Raw genomic sequence first — 18,302 nt, forward strand, 5'->3', positions numbered from 1 at the left:
GGATATTGCATTAAGACTCAGAGACGACAGTGTAATTGACAATAATACCAGACTGTGGGGAGCTTCTATAGGGTTAAGCCTCGGACTGACCTGTTGGCAAAGTCACAAACAAGTCCCAGCTTAGAGGGCACAGTCCTCTTAAGCATAATTAGGCTTGACCTTATAACGCTCCCTAGATCTTACCTGGGAAGCTAATGGGCTGAGGGAAGTGCAACAAGAACAAAAACAAGTGAAACTCACAAGAACAGTGTAAACAAGTGAAACTCACAAGAACAGTGTAACTTTGGTAACCACTACCTTGTTTACCTCTGACTATAAAAATAAAGGCTCAGTTTGCCTCAGGATCTTTCTCTGTGGCCTCAGCCAGGCACAGGAAGATCCACGGAGACTAAAGAGAGCTAGAGAGTTCTGAACGCTGTCTCCGTGTAAAACATTCTTCACCGACTCCGTCCACACCTTTGGGAACTCCTGGACCACTGGGGCTGGACCCCAGCACCAAACGAAATGTAAGTATGCGAGTCACACAAATGCAGTATTATGGATTTCATCTAACCCATCTAGGATACGTTCAATCCTATTTTAAATGAGGAAAATTAACTCAACAGCATATTGTTGATTCATATTCAAAAATGAAAGCCAAATAGGATAAATTTTATTAAAGCAAAGCAATCTAAGTTGAGAGTTGAAAAATACAGTGGCTTGATGGATTATCTCACATCTAGATCTGAAAATGACAATGTGTCAATTGGTAAAATGATAATACTTACGTCATCTTTTGAGGGTAGTCCCAGAAATATGCAGCAGTGATATCAGGATGCTATGGCAATTGTAACGAAGTATGGCCATGATGTGCGATTCTTTGTCCTAAAAATGAGCATGTTTATAAACTAAATGAAGAAATTTTGGATATACTTGATGGAAATTTTCACACCTATTTGAGTGATGATTCCATCTATTCAACAGATGATGCCAAAAAGGAAAATTTTCCCATCGAATTTCTTAATAGTATTACTCCTTTGGGAATGACATGTCATAAATTAAAATTGAAAGTAGGTGCAATCATCATGCAGCTGAGAAATCTTAATAGTAAATGGGGTCTTTGTAATGGTACTAGATTTATTATCAAAAGTTTGCAACCTAGTATTATCGAAGCTGAAGTATTAACAGGACCTGCAGAAAGAGAAGTTGTTCTGATTCCAAGAATTGATTTGTCCCCATCTGACACTGGCCTTCCATTTAAATTAATTCGAAGACAGTTTCCTGTGATGCCAGCATTTGTGATGACTATTAATAAATCACAAGGACAAACTCTAGACCAGCGGTTCTCAACCTGTGGGTCGCAACCTCTTTGGGGGTCGAACGACCCTTCCACAGGGGTCGCCTAAGACCATCAGAAAACACATATTATATATACATATTATATAATTATATTACATATTGTTTTTGTGATTAATCACTATGCTTTAATTATGTTCAATTTGTAACAATGAAATTGGGGGTCACCACAACATGAGGAACTGTATTAAAGGGTCACGGCACTAGGAAGGTTGAGAACCACTGCTCTAGACAGAGTAGGAATATTCCTACCTGAACCCGTTTTCAGATATGGTCAGTTAGTTGCTTTCTCTCGAGTTCGAACAGCGTGTGATGTTAAAGTTAAAGTTGTAAATGCTTCAACTGGAGAGCATTATGCTAAGTGAAATTAGCCAGTCAGAGAAAGATAAATACCACATGATCTCACTCATTTGTGGAATATAGAGAACTACATAGACTGATGAACAGGGACAGATCTAAAGACAGATAAACAGTGATCAGACTATCAATCCCCAGAGGGAAAGTAGGGGAGGGTCGGGGTAAGGGGAAGAGATCAACCAAAGGACTTGTATGCATGCATATAAGCCAAACCAATGGACATGGACAACAGGGGGATGAGAGCATGAGTTGGGCGGGGGGGAGGTTTGGGGTTAATGGGGGGATGAGGACACATTTGTAATACCTTAACCAATAAAGAAATTTAAAAAAAAGTTGTAAATGCTTCATCACAAGGGAAATTAGTCAAGCACTCTGAAAGTGTTTTTACTCTTAATGTGGTATACAGGGAGATATTAGAATAAGGTTAATCAATTTATCAGTCATTGTTTTAATCAGTGTTTTTTTTATAACATGTTTTTGTTGTTATATGTCTTTGTTATATCATGTTGTTGTTTATTTATTAATCAATTTATATATTATTTTCATATATATTTTACTAATTTTCTTTCATCTCTGACACTTCTATTATAGAGAAAGGGCGAATAGCGATATTAAAATATTTCTTCTAGTTAATTTCCTTTCAGTGTGCACGAATCCGTGCACCAGGCCACTAGAATAATAATTCAGAAGGAAAATTATAGATGATATTCTTCCTCTTTCTAAAATCAATAAATTAAAATTTAAAAAAGACCTTAGTCTTTTTAGCTTATGGAGATAATTCAATGAAATATAAACAAACTACAATACAGTATATCAAAGACAGACTGAAAAGCTACAGCACTGCCATCCCTCTCTAACACCAGCACTGCTCATTGCTCTTCAAGTTCATCCCCCAAGGAGAAGGTGGATAACTAAGAAGATCTTTATTTTTTAAATATATTTTTATTGATTTCAGAGAGGAAGGGAGAGGGAGAGAGAGATAGAAACATCAATGATGAGAGAGAATCTTTGATCGGCTCCCTCTTGCACACTCCGCACCAGGCATTGAGCACCACAACCCAGGCATGTGCCCTGACCGGGAATGGAATCTGGGACCCTTCAGTCCACAGGCCAACACTTTACCCACTGAGCCAAACCAGCTAGGGCTAAAGAAATCTTTATACCATGGCTCTGAGAAAGCAGATTTCAGACAAATCAATTGGTGGTACAAAGCTGCTCCCAGAATGCGCCCTCTACTGGAGGGGTGAAGAAACCTCATGTTTACAGGCCTGGAACCTCAGCACTCCCTGAAATTAGACGTTATCAGAAGTCCACTGAACTTCTGATTCGCAAACTTCCCTTCCAGTATCTGGTGTGATAAATCGCTCAGGACTTCAAACAGATCTGTGCTTCCAGAGGGCAGCTTTTCGCAGGTGCAGGAGGCCTATCTGGGTGGCCTTTTTGAAGACACCAGCCTGTGTCGTGCCAAACGTGTAACAGTTATGCCAAATGGCATCCAGCTGGCACACCTCATATGTGGAGACCGTGCGTAAGAATCCACTATGATGCCTTAGCCAATTTGGCTCAGTGGATAGTGTCAGCCTGTGGACCAAAGGGTCCCGGGTTCGATTCTGGTCAAGGATATGTACCTTGGTTGCAGGCTCCTCCCTGGCCCACGTCCTAAAAAATCAATGGAAAAATAACCTCAGGTGAGGATTAAAAAGAAAAAAAGAATCCACTATGATGCCCAGTTGTGTGACTCAGTGGTAGAGCATTGACCCATGAACCAAGAGGTCACTGGTTCAATTCCTGGTGAGAGTACATGCCTGGGTTTGGGGCTGAATCCCCAGTAGGGGGCATGCAGGAGGCAACTGATCAATGATTCTCTCTCAACATTGATGTTTCTATCCCTCTCTCCCTCTCCTTTCCTCTCTCTCTAAAAATACCCAGTTAAAACATGTATTTAAAAATGAAATTTACTATGATTATTGCCCTGGCTGATGTGGATTGGTGGTTGGCATCCCCCAGTAGACCTAGGAGTTCCTGGTTTGATTCCCAGTCAGGGGACATGCCCAGGTTGCAGCTTGGTCCCCAGTAGGGGGCGTGCAGGAGGCAGCTGATCAATGATTCTCTCATCATTGATGTTTCTATCCCTCTCTTCCTTCCCTTCTCTGAAATCAATTAAAAAAACGTAAATACAATAAATAATATAAGAACAAACTCTTGTGCTCACAACTGTAAACCTTTTCCTAACTCTGTACATGCAAACTCTCTGTGCTATCTGCTCAATTTAGCTGTGAACCTAAAAAACAGTCTATTAAAAAGATTTGTAGGCCCTAGTCAGTTTGGCTCAGTGGATAGAGTGTTGGCCTGCGGACTGAAAGGTCCTGGGTTCGATTCCGGTCAAGGGCACATGCCCGGGTTGTGGGCTCAACCCCCTATAGGAGGCATGCAGAAGGCATCCAATCAATGACTCCCTCTCATCATTTATGCTTCTCTCTCTCTCCCTCTCCCTTCTTCTCTGAAATAAAAATATATATTAAAAAAAATGTTTAGGTTCAAAACTTTTCTGACCTGTTCAACCTTTAGAGAAAATTATAACCTTAATAGTCATTATTCAACTGCTTAAACATGCAAATGACTGACTGGAGTGATCTTCCTTTGGTAAAATAGACTCCATCACAACTGATGGACAATCCAAATTAATTGTGCTGTGAATGGGAAATCTTGTGTCAACATTCTGTGTCAGAGTAGTAACAGCAAGAACTAATAGCTCAGAATTAAGTTCAAACCTAGGTGAGGCACTAACACCCCTAATTCCTTGGACAAATTACTGAATCGCTATGAATTCTTGATTTGTAAAATGCAGTTATTTTTAAAATGGAAGTTACCTAAAAAATAAAAGTGACCCTTGCCGGTTTGGCTCAGTTGGTAAGAGCTTTGCCTTGTGGACTGAAGGGTTCTGGGTTTGATTCCAATCAACGGCACACACCTGAGTTGTGGGCTCGATCCCCAGTAGGGGGCGTGCAGGAGGCAGCCGATCAATGATTCTCATCATTGATGTTCCTATTTCCCTCTCCCTTCCTCTCTGAAATCAATAAATATATATATTAAAAATAAAATAGTGGTCCAGAGAGAACCAAGATGGCAGCGTAAGGTATAGACCTGTGCGTGCTGCCTCCCACAACAACATTGAAACTACCAACTATAAGACAAAACAGCTATCATTCAGAACCATGGGAAAGCTGGCCCAGTGGAAGTTCTACAACTGGAAGGAAAGAAAGAAGAGCATTGAAACTGAGTAGGATATGCAGAGGCGCCAAGAACAGAGGTACGGAGTTGTGCGCCAGGCGGGCTGCAATTGGATGTGTGGTTTTTTTCAATCGAAAGGGGTTTCAAACTCTCGAATCCACTGAGCTTATTTGGGGCAGGATTCTGAGGTCCCAGACCCCTACGGGGAGAGGTGGGACAGCCTTGCAGCGGGTTGGAGAGCAAGGGTGGCTTTCTCGCGGAGCTGCTCGCCCGGCACTCGGGGATGCACTCGGAGACGCGGAGTTGCAGAGAGGTGAGGAGTCGTGGAGACGCCATTGCTGTTTGCTCCACCCTGGTGATTACCTGAGACCCCGCCCTACTCAATTTACATCCCCACCCAAGCTATGGCAGTGGCACAAAAGGAACCACCTGCGCTTTTGCAGCCCAACCCAACAAACTGCAGATTTCAACTCCTCGCATCCATAAGGGACACACTCAAGAAGCAGAATCAGGTTCGGAGGAAGCCGGAGCCGGACCCGGCTGGGCCGGTGACATGGAACCGCTGTACCAGCAAACGAACAAGCAGGTTCATCAGATCCAGTCTCACATGGGACGCCGGGAGAAGGCAGACAAGCAGTCTGTGCACTTAGTAGAAAATGAAATCCAAGCAAGCATACCAGATATTCAGCCAGCAAGAACACCTGGAGATTTTGTCCAGCAAGGAGCCGCCCAACAAAAGACAGAATGCCAAACTTCGTGTTGACCAGTTAAAGTATGATGTCTAGCACCTGCAGACTGCTCTCAGAGACTTACAGCATCGGCGATACGCAAGGGAGCAGCAGGAGAGACAGCGAGAGGAGCTTCTGTCTCGCACCTTCACCCCCAACGTGGGATGCAGCGCCCCCTGCGAGGCTACGACGGCCCCTATGAGGCTGCGTGAGGCTGCAACGGCCCCTGCGAGGCTGCGACGGTCCCTGGGAAGCCGGCCCGAGAACCAGCACGCAGCCCCACGCACAACTATCACCCGAAGGGTGAGAGGGGTGAGAACAGCTGTAGTGTTGCTTTCTCCTCACTTTTGGTAGCAAAATCCTCATTTTAAACATAAGAGGACCCATTATTTTAAAAAGCCGTTACGTGGCTCCGTACTCTTTCTGAGTAGAGCGTGAACAAGTTGTGAGAGACCTTTCCAAACACAGGGACATGTCTCGGATGGAAATAGCTACATTTTCCATGTGTATGACCTTTGACCCCACAACAAAAAGCGTACGCCTATGGATGAGGACGGTGCGGGGGGGGGGGGGGGGGGTGTAAGGGCAGAGGGTGGGGTGGGAACTGGGTGGAGGGGAGCTATGGGGTTAAAAGGGGGAACAAGTGTAATAATCTGAACAATAAAGATTTATTTTTTAAAAAAAGTGGTCCAAATGTCAGGAGACAAATAAAACCCCAATTTTGTCTTCCAAAAAGAACTTATATATGATCTCCACGAAGTCCAAAATGTTAATGTTTTAGTGATAATTTTAATTTATTATTGAAGCTTCTAACTTCCAAATTTTCTATAATATCCATTATTTATATTCAGTAAATAAAGTTTTAAAAACCACAGCACAAAAATTGTAGAAAATAATATTTTATTGAAAGTTTCTCAATTAACAATGGAGCAAAAGTACAATTTGACTCAAATCCGCCCAACCAGCCTCAACTGCTATTGAAAGAACTCAAACACACAGGACAGGGTGGGACCCTTAGGTTTCATTTCTGCCAATGTGGCAAAAAAAAGGGGGTGGGGGGACACACAACCAGGCTCCCCTCGATCTAGGAACTGAGGTGGCGGCCCTGGCTCCTGCTACAGACAGAACACTGGAAGCCAGGCTCCCAACATCAGCCTAGTGGGTAAAGGGCCCCCATCCTAGCCTCTCCCTTCACCCGCAGGCCTGCCTCAGAGAGGTGGCATTTTTACATTCACACCATGTTCTCTCCTTCCCTAGGTCTTGGGATAGGGACTCACAGTAGAAAGCACACTTTGGTCAGCCCAAGGGGTCAGGGGGTGAGGGAAAGGCTGGGAGGGCAGAGGAGAAAGGGGAGGACATAGTCAAGGGATATGGAGTACCAGGCTAGTTCGAAGAGGCAGACTGACAGTGCTTGAAGGATGCTGGCATTCCTGGCCGAGTCCACAGGTGGGAGCTACAGGGCTTTCACAGGGCTGTCCTGGAGAAGTGGCTGGATTCCCTTCCCTTTCTCCGTCTACGCTGGCCACTAGGCGTTGTGCGTGCGGGAGAATTGACTTAGATTTATTTCAGCAAGTCCAGACGGAAGGGCTTTGGGCAGGAGGCTGCCCAACTTACAACTGCAAGCCAAGGAAACCCGAGGAAGAGGAGCCAGTGAGCATGGAGGTTTAGGGAAAGAGAAGGGCGGAGAGGAGAAAAGAGCATGAACAGGCACTCAGAGAGCAAACTTGGGAACCAAGGCTCTGCAGACACTGGCTGCTGTGTGACCTGGATTGCGTGTGGAAGGGGAAGGAGAGCAGGGGTGACGACAGAAGACGGGGGACTCTAATAACCAAGGACATCCTTCCTTCCCCTACCAGGTCTGCCAACACTGACGACCATTCTCTTACCTACCCACAAAGATTTAAGATAGAATAGTGACTTTTCCCAATTTGGGGCCCGGGTAGATACAGAACCAGGGGATAAGACTGGGGAACAGAACAATTTCAACTGTAACCACAGAACTACTCTGGAAGAAACTGGTGAGATAGATGTCTCTTCCTTCCTCGTATCTACACCTCCAGTCACAGGTGCAAGAAAGGAACTTAAGCCTCTGAGGACAGGACTAAGCCCTCCCCCAACCCGAGATGTTTAATAAATAGTGGTAGGAGAAGGGGATGGGAAGGAATGTGGAACTGGAAGGTGGGGGTTATAGTTCATCATTCTTCAGAGCTGGCCTCTGTCCTGTAGGCTGCTGCTTCTGTTCAGATTCTGTTGGGAGTTGGGGAGACAAAGGAACAGCAGCAGATGAAGTAGAGGTCACTGGCCCCAGTTCTGTGCAGATATTTCCCCCAGACCCTACCCGGCTTCCTGGCACCTCCCACTCCATCCTCACCTGCTCCAGAGCCTTCCAACTCCAGAGGCCCCATGTCTGCCGGCTCAGATCCGCCTGCTAAGGGAAGGAACAGTTTAGTGTCTGCAGAAAGAAAGAAAGGGCTAAAGCAGTGGTTGGCCAACTTTTTCTGTAAAGAGCAGAGAGTACATATTGTAGGATTTGTAGGCCACACTCAGTCTCTGCATTTTTTTTTTTAATAACCTCATGGCTGTCCAAAACCAGGCTGTGCCTGCCCGTTTGCCAACCCCTAGACTAAGCGATGTCCATATTCCCAGTTTCCCCAACTCACGAGTCTCTTTCTCAGGTTCTGAAATGGGCTTTGCATCTTCAGTCTGGCCTGAAGGAAAACCAAGAGTAAAAATGTGATTCCAGAGGGAAAGGCTTTCTTCTGCCCAGCAGCACCTGGAGCCAGGTACCCTGCCTCACCTGGTGGGTGGATGACCCTCTCCCCCTGGTCAATGGCACTGGCATTGAGTGGAGGTTCTGCCCGGGTTTCATTCTTATCCTTGGGCTTGGGCCGGGGCTTGGCAAACTTGGCCTTGTTGAGCAGATACTGCACCTCACGGTCCAGGGCCATCATCTTGGCTTCAATGTCTTTGGAGAGCAACACTGGCTTCTCTGTGGTGGGCAGCTTGGCCTGCTCGGCCAGCGTTGCATTCTTCCAGGCCTGTGGATGAGGCCAGCACAGCTCAGAGCTAACAATGGAGATAGCAGACATCTGTCCCAGATGACCCACAACTGCCTCAGGTTCTTCCCTTGGACCTCATCACTCTGCCACCTTTGGTCATCAGCCCCACAGGGGTAAGCAGACTCCTTAGAATGGCATTCAAGGCTCTCCACAAGGGAGTCTCACACTACACATTTCTGTCTCATATCCTATTGCTTTGTAATTCCAGCTGAACCACTTGATTGTTCCCTTCTCTTTTAAAAAAGATATTATTTTTTATTGATTTCAGAGAGGAAGGGAGAGGGAGAGATAGGGACATCAATGATGAGCGAGAATCATTGATCAGCTGCCTCCTGCATGCCCCCTACTGGGGACCAAGCACCATAACCCAGGCATGTGCCCTTGACCAGAATGGAATCTGGGACCCTTTAGCCCACAGACCGACTGTGCGCCAAACCAGCTAGGGCTGATTATTCCCTTCTCGTCTCTTCACTTCTGGGCTCTGGTTCAAAAAATGTCCCCACACACCCAAAAGTTTCTTCACATGACAAATCCTTCTCACCTATCCAAACCCCGGGCCACTCTTGGAGTCCAGCTCATGCCCTAGCTCCTCAAGCAATCCTTCTCTAACCTCCCAGGAATGGGCCCTGTTGCTCCTCCAGTTTGACCACTCCTGGCTCTAACCCTCGTTTAGGACAATCAGACATGGTCTCAAATGCAACATCTTTGCCTTCCCAACTGGCTGCTAAGCTGGGGGCAGAGGCCTGCCGAGCCTCCACTTCTCCGCACCCCCATGCTGCCCAGGACGGCACGCTTTGCCAGGTGAGTACCCAGTTAAGTGTTTACACAGGGATTACCCAGGTCTCATTGATGACTCTCTCTAAGGTTGTCATCTCCACCTCAGTGAAGATCTGGTCCATCTCTGGGATAAGCCGGGCCCCTCTGGAAGCCAGAGGAGAGACAATCAGCTCAGGAGGAAGTGGGGCCTGGGGAGTGGGCGTGGGTCATGGGAAATTGATGGGAACAAGGTCAGTGGGCGTGGCAGGACTGAATAAGGAAGAAAGGGCGAAGGAGCTGCTCACTTGAGGAACATGCTGGAATGGTTGAGGAGATTATCAAGGGCAGACAGCCGTTCAGGCCACTTCTTACGCTCTTCCACCCGAAAAAACAACCCTTGGCACAGCTTCCTCAGCTCGGCCAGCTTCTCCTTCAACATCTGATGGAAAGGGGTTGAAAGGATAGCCCTGAAGCCAGCCCCACAACCTTCCGTGTGGCCTCATTCCCCGGCTCTTCTGACCTCCTCCGACCCTGGAAGGAGACTCCCATCCACCCACCGTGCCCTGGGAGACCCCTCACCACTGTGGTGGCCCCAAAGCCCTCATCCTCCAGCCAAGTGGAAGCGGCACTGAGTCTCCCGGAGATCTCCTCACGCTGCTGCTCGGTAGACACTTCCTGGTACTCGGACTGGTGTAGCTTGTCCTGGGGAGGTGCACCCAAGGGCAAACGTGCAGCCAACAGAGGGGGAGGCTGAGTCAGACCCTCCCAGACACAGGACCCAGGGCAAGCGTGACTCCCACCCTACCAACCTGGGTCTCAAAGATGAAGGCTTCCAAGCTGTTGGCAGCTTGCTCCCGCTCCTGCTTCTCTAGATCTCGGGCTGTCAGGTCTTGAAGTCTGCGGGACAAATGGAGAGATAGGCAGGGGGAGAGGCATGCACACCGGAGGCACCACTGTGCATCCTGCCCACCTCCGAAGGCACACACCTACACCCACAAACACACACTCAGTCTTGACTTACTTCTGTGCCGAGTGGGCCAGCTCGTCCTCGGACAAGTCAGGTAGGTCCAGTACAACCAGCTCCACCCCGACCTCCTCGACCATCCTCTGCTTCCGGGAAGGCTTCTGCTTCTTTTCCTCCCCTGGGGCTGGAGGGACACCCTCAGACCTCGCTTCCCCCTTGTCACTTGGCTTCTGTGGAGAAAGATGAAGATGTCAAGACAAGCTCAGACCCTTCTATCTCCACAGCCAGGAATCCAGGGGAAGAGAAACAGGCAGAGATCTGCTCCCTTCGCCTCTGGGTCCAGCCTGGAGCTTACCTGGGCCTCAGACTTGTCCCCATTTTCTTTGTCTGTAGCCTTTTCTCCCTCAGAGGCCACACTGCCCTTAGGCTCAGGGGGTGGGGGCAGAGAGGTGTCCTCCACTGGGGGCTCTCCTTCCTCCCGGTGCTCCGCTTGCTCTCCAGGCTCATCCTTGCTCCCCTCAGCAAGGCTTTCCTCTTCCTCCTGGAAAAAAAATCACAAGCCACAGAGGACAGTCAGGACCTAGGGAGAAAGATCAGCTTCCCAATGCCAGGCCCCGTGGCTCTGAAGAGCTCTCAGTGTGAAGACAGACAGGACAACTGCAGGGAGACAGGCACTGCGCTGCTTCAACTGCAGCCACCTGGTCAGACGAGAGGGTCTGGAGATGAGGGAAGTGGGCTGAGACCTTGAGCACAGAGACAACTCAGAATGCAGAGTAGGATATGCTTACTGGTCATGGGCTAAGGAGAGGGAGAGCTATCACACTAGGCAGTTAGAACACCCACCTACTCCCTGTCCCACATACCAGCTCCCAGGCTCTCCTTGCTCCATTCTGGGCTTACCTGAATGGTGCTGGTACCATTCTCCTTGGTATCTGCTGTGGTGCTTCCTCCAAACAGGCTGGAGATGGTGTTGCCAAGTTCTAGGGGTAAGAAAGCCCAAGGACTCAAAGGGGACCCCAGCAGTGACCCTGCCTCCTCACTCAAAGGCAAGGCGTGCTCAGCTCCCCAACATGCACACAAGTATCTCCTCCCCCTCCCGCCCCCCCCCCCCCCCCCCCACACACACACATACACACTCGCACACACGCATCTCACTGGTCAGAGTCGATTCTTCTTCTGGGCTGTCTTCCACCAGTGTCTCAAACACAGACTCCACCTGAAAAGAGGGTTCAACAGGAAGAAACACATGTGTTTTTGCCACGAACCTCCTGCCTTGGTAGGTCTGTGATGCACATCTATGACTCGTAGCTGTGCTGGCTTATTCTCCTACCGACCTTCTTCTAAGGGCTCTTGGATCAAGCCCCCGGCCCCACTTGGATTATGGGTCCTCTGAACACAGGTCCCTTTTTGCCCCGAGCCTGCACTTCTCCGCTGGACAACAGAATGGCCATTGTTTCCACACTATGTATGCTCAGAAAGATCTTAGCCCTCAGAACTGTTCTTCAAAACTGGGTTTCTCGGCTATTGTACAGACCCTGACATTTACAATGCCCATAAGCATTTACAGGCTATAAGAAAGGCTACACCACATCCCTGCCTGGTTAACTTCATTTAAAGCCAAGACTCATCCACTCCGAACCCTTCTTGTTTCTCATATTCTAGAAAGGCTGGGGGGCTGGGCCTCTCCGGCACCCCTGCGCGCACCCTGTCCAAGCTGAGCACGCCACTCTCATCCAGATTGAAGTGAGCCTTGATGCCCTTGGACTCATGGTTGGGGTACTTCCTGAAGCTCTCGCCCACACCTTTGAGCTTCACTGTGGTCAGATTCTGGGAGCCAAACACCCTGGTTGGGAGAAAAGAGCAGTTCAGGGGAACCCACCCAGCCTGGCACAGGATGCTGAGGCCCTCCCCTAGGACACACTCAGGAGAAAGGCAGCACCCTCTAGAGAAGATGCTTACCCCAACCCCAACCCTGGGCTAGCCCTGTAGGCCCCCAGTCCTCCCCCCGCACCAGCTCCATCCTGCCCTGCCCCAGCCCCTCACCGAAGATCCTCAGGCCCCAGGAAGCCCAGGTCACCATAGTTGATGTGGAAGTTGAAATCATGGCTGTAGCGGTTAAAGGTGATAACTTTTCGTTGAGGGTAGGGCCCCATCCGGGAGAAAAGAACACGCTTGTTGTGCTTCAGGCTGCGAATGCCAGCCTCCTCGTCCACCTCCCTCGTGAACTCAACCTACACAGCAAGCAGAGGGGGCACAAGGGAGAAGCCAAGAAGTTTGGGGATAAGGGTGGGTGAGAAACAGCGGCTGGCAGAAAAACAAAGAAACAGACTAGAGTGGGCAGAAGGGGAGATCACACGTGGAGAGGGGAAGGGGACTTGCCGCCAAGCACACAGGCTAACTCACCAGGATAGGGTAGATCACCGCATCTCGGACTATGAACGGCTTCACCTTGAAGGCTTTGCTGAGCGCGGCTGCCTGGTACACAGCCCCCATGGCGGCTGCTTCGTCTGCATTGATGTTCTTCCCCAGCTCCTCCCTGTCGAAGTCCCGAGCATCAGGACCGTCTATTCTGTAGCTCCCAGCCTGGCCTCCCTCCTCTCAGCCCTGCAGTCCTAGCCCCAGACTCACTTGCCCACAGCCTTCAGCAGCACCTCCTGAACTTTGGGGACCCGAGTGGCCCCACCCACCAGGATCACCTGCTCAATCTCATCCTGCAGAGGGAGAAAGAATGTGAGATGGGATAGCAAGTAACGGACTCCCTCCTCAGCACTGACTCTGCCTCTAATGTTCCTGCTCCCTCCTCCCACCACCTAATCACCACTATCCCACCTGCCTCCTGCCCCAGGCCCGCCTCCCATGCCCCACTCACCAAGTTCATTTTGGCACTCTGGAGGGCCTGCTGCACAGGCCCAGGCACCCGCTCAAATAAGTCTGCACACAGCTCTTCGAACTCCGCTCTAGTCACCTTTGCCTTGAAGTCCACGTCATCCATGAGGCCCTCAATCTGGAGAGGACAGGCATGTCAGAGTTCTCACCCAGGCCCCACTTCCTGGGCGGGCAGGCAGGAATCAGGGAACGGGACTTCCCAAGGATGGCAGGAGACATGGGGAGAAGGGCTGGGCCATGCCAGGCACAAGTAGCCTGGTGCTAGGTAGTGGGTCTTCCACCCTCTGAGTGAAGAATATTGCCCTCAACCAGCGACATGTGGGCACCTGTGCCATGTGGTCAGCGTTGGCACTCAGGACAGTTTTGACTCGATTAGCCTCACGCAGCAGCTTGGCCATGGCACGGGGGTTCTCCCTCACGTCCTTTACGCTCTGGCCCTTGCGCTGCTCATTGAAGAGCCCAGCCAGGTGCTCACGCAGCCGGAGCTCCATCTCCAAGCCTCCCAGAGTGCGGTCAAACCTGCTCAGGAAAGGCAACAGGAGCAAGTAGGAGCAGCCCCCCAAGGACCCCTTCACCTACACAGGGACCTGACTCTCCCACAGGAGACACCTCAGTGACAGTTCACCCGCCCATTCATTCAACTGCATTTATGAGGCATCAACTATGTATTTGTCTCAGGGGATGTAATTGTGAGAAGAAAGATAGGGTTCCTGCAGACAAGGAGTATACAATCTAGCAATCAAATAAATGTGAAATTTTCATCATTCCACGTGTTTTAAAGGAGAGGCAGACAACGCTGTTAGAATCTATAATGAGCAAGTTCAGCTATTTCGAGATGTTGGGGAAAGTTCTGTGAAGAAGTGAGCTTAAGCTGAAACCTGAAGGATGGTTCAGTTAACTAGTGAAGAGGAAAGGCATTCTAGACAGGAAACGGCCTGGGAAAGACCCTGAGAGCATGGTCAATTCCCAGCGAGGGCAAGTATGGCGGAAGCTCCAAGAGCAAGAGGCTCGGGTTTAGAGACAAGCGCGCTGGCACAGCCTTAGAAGCCCAGGTAAAGGTTGAAGCCACTGAAGGGGTTTTGAAGCAACGTGTTATAATCAGGTTGGCCTTTTGGAAAGAGCCCTCTAGCTACAATGTGGAGGAAGAACTGAAGGAGCCCACACTGGAAGGTCTTTGGAATGCTCCAAGTTAGAGGTGATGGTAGCCTGAACTAGGATGGTAGTAGTAGAGATGGACGGAAAAGGATGGGTTCAAGAAATAAGGTAATGACAGTGGTAAGTTATTTAAGTAAACTGGAATGGTAAGACAGTGAGTAGACTGAATCTGACATCCTACATATGGTCTACAGCCTTGTGTCTTCTTAGAAGTCAGTAGGTTCCCTGCCTTTCAACCTTCCCAAACTGTCCTCCCTGCCTCCATCCTCCCGTGCTTTTTGGCAGAAGTACCCTACAATGACTGACAACACTGTAACCAGACAGCATTCCTGCAAGGAGCAGGAAAGTGAGGCAACTGCCCCTCCAAGCAGACCCCCCGACCTGAGGGTCTCTCAGCAAGCAGCCTTCCTCCCAGAGCCCACCTACCCGACTCCCTGGATCTGGAGCTGTGGCTGCGTCCCCGCCTCCTTAGTCTTCACTGTCTGGTAGGTCACGATGGTGCACACAGTGCTGCCTGAGCCCATGTCATAAAACATGATGTTCTACAGAGACATCAAATCAATCGTCACAGGAACTTTACCCAACTCCAGGGTGCTGCCTGCTTCCATGGGGCTGCACCAACTCAGCTAAAAGCCCAATGGCTCCATCCGGCTGGGGTGGCTCTGGTTGAGCCGTCGACCTATGAACCAGGAGGTCACGGTTCGACTCCCAGTCAGGGCGCATGCCCGGGTCGTGGGCTCTATCCCTAGCTTACGGTGTGCAGGAGGCAACCAATCAATGATTCTCTATCATCATTGATGTTTGTATCTCTCTGTCCCTCTTCCTTCCTCTCTGAAATTAATAAAAATATATATATATTTTTTTTAATGGAAAAATAAAAACCCAATGGCTCCAACAGGGGCTGAGCAGAGTAGGTCTGTGCTAACAAATGCAAGATGTGGCCTCCATCCTCAGAGCAAGTCACCCTGCAGTCTGGTCAGAAGTTCCTCCCTGGCTCACCTGGGCAGTGGTGTTGATGTCTTTCCGACGGAAGACACCGTAGCTGAGGGCGGTGGCAGTGTTGTCATTGATGAGCTGCAGCACTTTGAGGCCAGCCATGCGAGCAGCTTGCAGCACAGCTCGGCGCTCGGCCTGATTGAAGAAGGCTGGCACGGTGATCACTGCATCCTTGATGGGCTGCTCTACAGAGGGCAACAGAGCAAGGTTCCCACCAGCTTCGTCCCTTAGGCGAGGGTTGTCCAGTCTTGGAACGACTGACATGTTGGACTGGACGGATAATTCTTTGTGGTGGGGGCTGTCTTGTGCATTGTAGGGTGTTTGGCGGGATCCCTGGCCTCGAATCACTCACTGCTAGTGGCAGCTCCCCAGTTGGGTAACCAAAAATGTCTTCAGACAGAGCCAAATGTTCCCTGGGAGACAAAATGGTCCCCATCTGAGACCCTAGGGAACCTGGCCACCATTGGCCTCATCTTGGCTGCTCACCTGCAAAGTCTTCAGCCAGGGAACGGGAGTAATTGAGAACCATGCCCAGTACCTCCTCAGGCGAGAACTGCAGCTGCCTGGGGGAGGGAGGGAGGGAGTTAGAGGCGAGGACAGCCAGGCACGAAGGGAAGGCCGCTTCTCCAGCAGAGCACTCACGGGCTGATTTGGAAGCGCACAGTCTGCCTCTGCGGGTCGAAGCCCAGCTCATGCTCTGGGAACCGCTCTCTGTAAAGGGCCACATGGGGGTTATCCTCCTGCTTCCCCAGGAGCTGCTGGAAGTAACGCAGCGTAGCCTTTGGATTCTTGATGGCCTGAGAGGAAGTAAAAAGGAGCAGAGCATTAGGCTCCAAGCCCACCATCACCTCCCTCTGACAGCAGAGTTGATAAGGGAATGGCCTTGGTCTGTCACCTCCTCCCCTCTGCTCACCACTTCTGGGAAGGGAGTGGGCTGCCAGCTCACCATGCTTGCTGCACTGTCTCCAAAGAATCTTTCATTTTCCTTCAGGGTCACAGTCACTGGGGTTTTCCTCCGGGATTCTCTGAGGAACAGACATTGGGCCCAGGTTCCCTTAGCAGGGTGTGGCCCCAGGAGCCTCAACAACACACAAGCACTCACACACTTAAGTCTGCTGTGGGCACTTCGAAGAACACAGCAGCTTAGAGCCCACACTCCCCACACCCCCACCTCCCCCACCCCCGAGGCACTGGGGCTGCCCTCACTTGTTCAGGACAATTTCCATGGGAACTCCAGGTTTGACGATGGCCACCTTCATGGACTCGCTGCCCAGGTCCACTGACATCACTGCCAGCATGTCTGAAGGGGAAATCCATTTGTCAGTTAGTCCCTCTCCCCGCCCCCCCACTTCCTGAGGCGCCTCTCATCAAAGCGCACACTTTTCCAAGGAGAAGGTGAGATAGTAAAAGACATAAAGGAAAGGCCTGGGTCCTCATCGGCCCTTCCCACCATGTCTCATTCACCCTTCACTCATCTATTCCTCCTTCCATCCCGCTGCCGGGTACACACCACTCAGTGCCAACAGGTCCGCCAAGAGCAGAGCCATCAAGGCCCAACCAGCTCGCCTCCTCTGCGTCCTGCCCGTGGCTGCCATTCTGCCCCTGGGGAGTAGAAAAACAACGCTTGTAACTGGATGCTCTGAGCGAAGGAGACAGAACCTCATCCCCAGAGACGCTTTAAGGTTCATACCCACTCCATTCGCACCCGGGGCAGAGCAGCCTGCATGCCCTCCTCTCCCCCCTGATGAGGACTAAGCCGCCCATCACGCCCGGAAGGGCCCAAAGCCCCAGGTGAACCAGCAAGGACAGGACACGGGGCCCAGACCCTTCCTACTGCACAGGCAGCAGCGGCGGCCCCGCTGCACGGGTCCTGCTGTCTGACACCTGGGCTGTGGCCAGAGGTCCCCGCCCCCGGCTCCACCACCTCCCGCACCGGCGCCTTCCCACACTGGAGCTCCCCGCCGGACGGAACGCCAGGCCGGGCCTGGAGGGAACGGAGAGGCGGTGACGCTGAGGGAGGCCGGGATGCTCGAGGGCCTGCCTACTCCTCGGCATCCCTTCGGGTCGCGCCCCAGCCCGCCGCCGCCATGGACGCTGTGCGGGGACGTCAGGTGCCTCGCTCAGCGAGTCCGGCGAGCCCGAAGTCCACCTAAGCCTCACCCGGCCAAGGCGGCGGCTCCCCGCGCCGGGAACCGGTCCCTGCCCACCCCTAGGGCGTGGGGGCGCCCCAGGACCAAGCCGTGGGGGCCAAGCGCCCCAGTGTCCGTGCGGCCCTCGCTCCCACTCCCGACCCACTCGCGCTGCCTCCCACCCCACCGCCACCGCCACCTCTACCTCGGCCTCCGCTCCAGCGGGCCCAGCTCTGGGACAAACGCGGCGCGGGCGCAACCACGAGGCCGGCAGCGCGCCCCAACCCGCGCCCTTCACGACTCCCCTCGGTTTGCAAACTGTTACATTAGCCACCGACCTCTCCGCGGCGTCTCGCGCACCAGCTGCCCGGACGCGGCGCACGCTCATTGGAGCCGCCGCCGCGCCGCCCTGCGCCGCGCGCCGGGCCCCGCCCCCACCGCCCGCCGCGCGCTCCCATTGGGCCACGTCTAGGCCCGCCCCTCCCCTCCATTGGGCCACGTCCTTTGCCCGCCCCTCCGCCGCCGCCCCTCCTGGTCCGCCGCGGCGGCCCAGGGCAGAGCCACGTGCCGGCCGACGTCACGGGCCAGGCGCCCGCCCGTGTGCTCGCGGGACCTCTCCATCCGCGCGTGGGTGCCTGGCTGCCGAGTGGGGAGTGACGGGGCCTGGCGAGTGGGCGCTCTTCTTCCGGTCACCGGGGCATCCCTG

At 51.5% G+C, this 18,302-nt stretch overlaps 1 protein-coding gene across 1 annotated transcript; it reads right to left on the reverse strand.

The window, feature by feature from the left end:
• Positions 1-6,534: 6,534 nt before the first annotated feature.
• On the reverse strand, positions 6,535-18,054 carry HYOU1 (hypoxia up-regulated 1). Its single transcript, XM_070426202.1, is given in 27 exon segments — positions 6,535-7,898; positions 8,023-8,076; positions 8,312-8,359; positions 8,449-8,689; positions 9,547-9,631; positions 9,772-9,905; positions 10,046-10,168; positions 10,276-10,363; positions 10,488-10,660; positions 10,786-10,971; positions 11,331-11,410; positions 11,586-11,646; positions 12,135-12,273; positions 12,474-12,661; positions 12,834-12,966; positions 13,059-13,141; positions 13,300-13,434; positions 13,643-13,835; positions 14,898-15,013; positions 15,471-15,652; positions 15,954-16,030; positions 16,110-16,264; positions 16,414-16,492; positions 16,674-16,767; positions 16,978-17,069; positions 17,935-17,961; positions 17,963-18,054. Coding segments are annotated over 27 exon segments (3,120 nt in total). The 3' UTR covers positions 6,535-7,836.
• Positions 18,055-18,302: the final 248 nt, after the last annotated feature.

Source organism: Myotis yumanensis, unplaced genomic scaffold (genome assembly GCF_028538775.1).
Source record: "Myotis yumanensis isolate MYYU_CA2020_CCGP unplaced genomic scaffold, mMyoYum1.0.hap1 SCAF_10, whole genome shotgun sequence".
NCBI lineage: Eukaryota > Metazoa > Chordata > Mammalia > Chiroptera > Vespertilionidae > Myotis > Myotis yumanensis.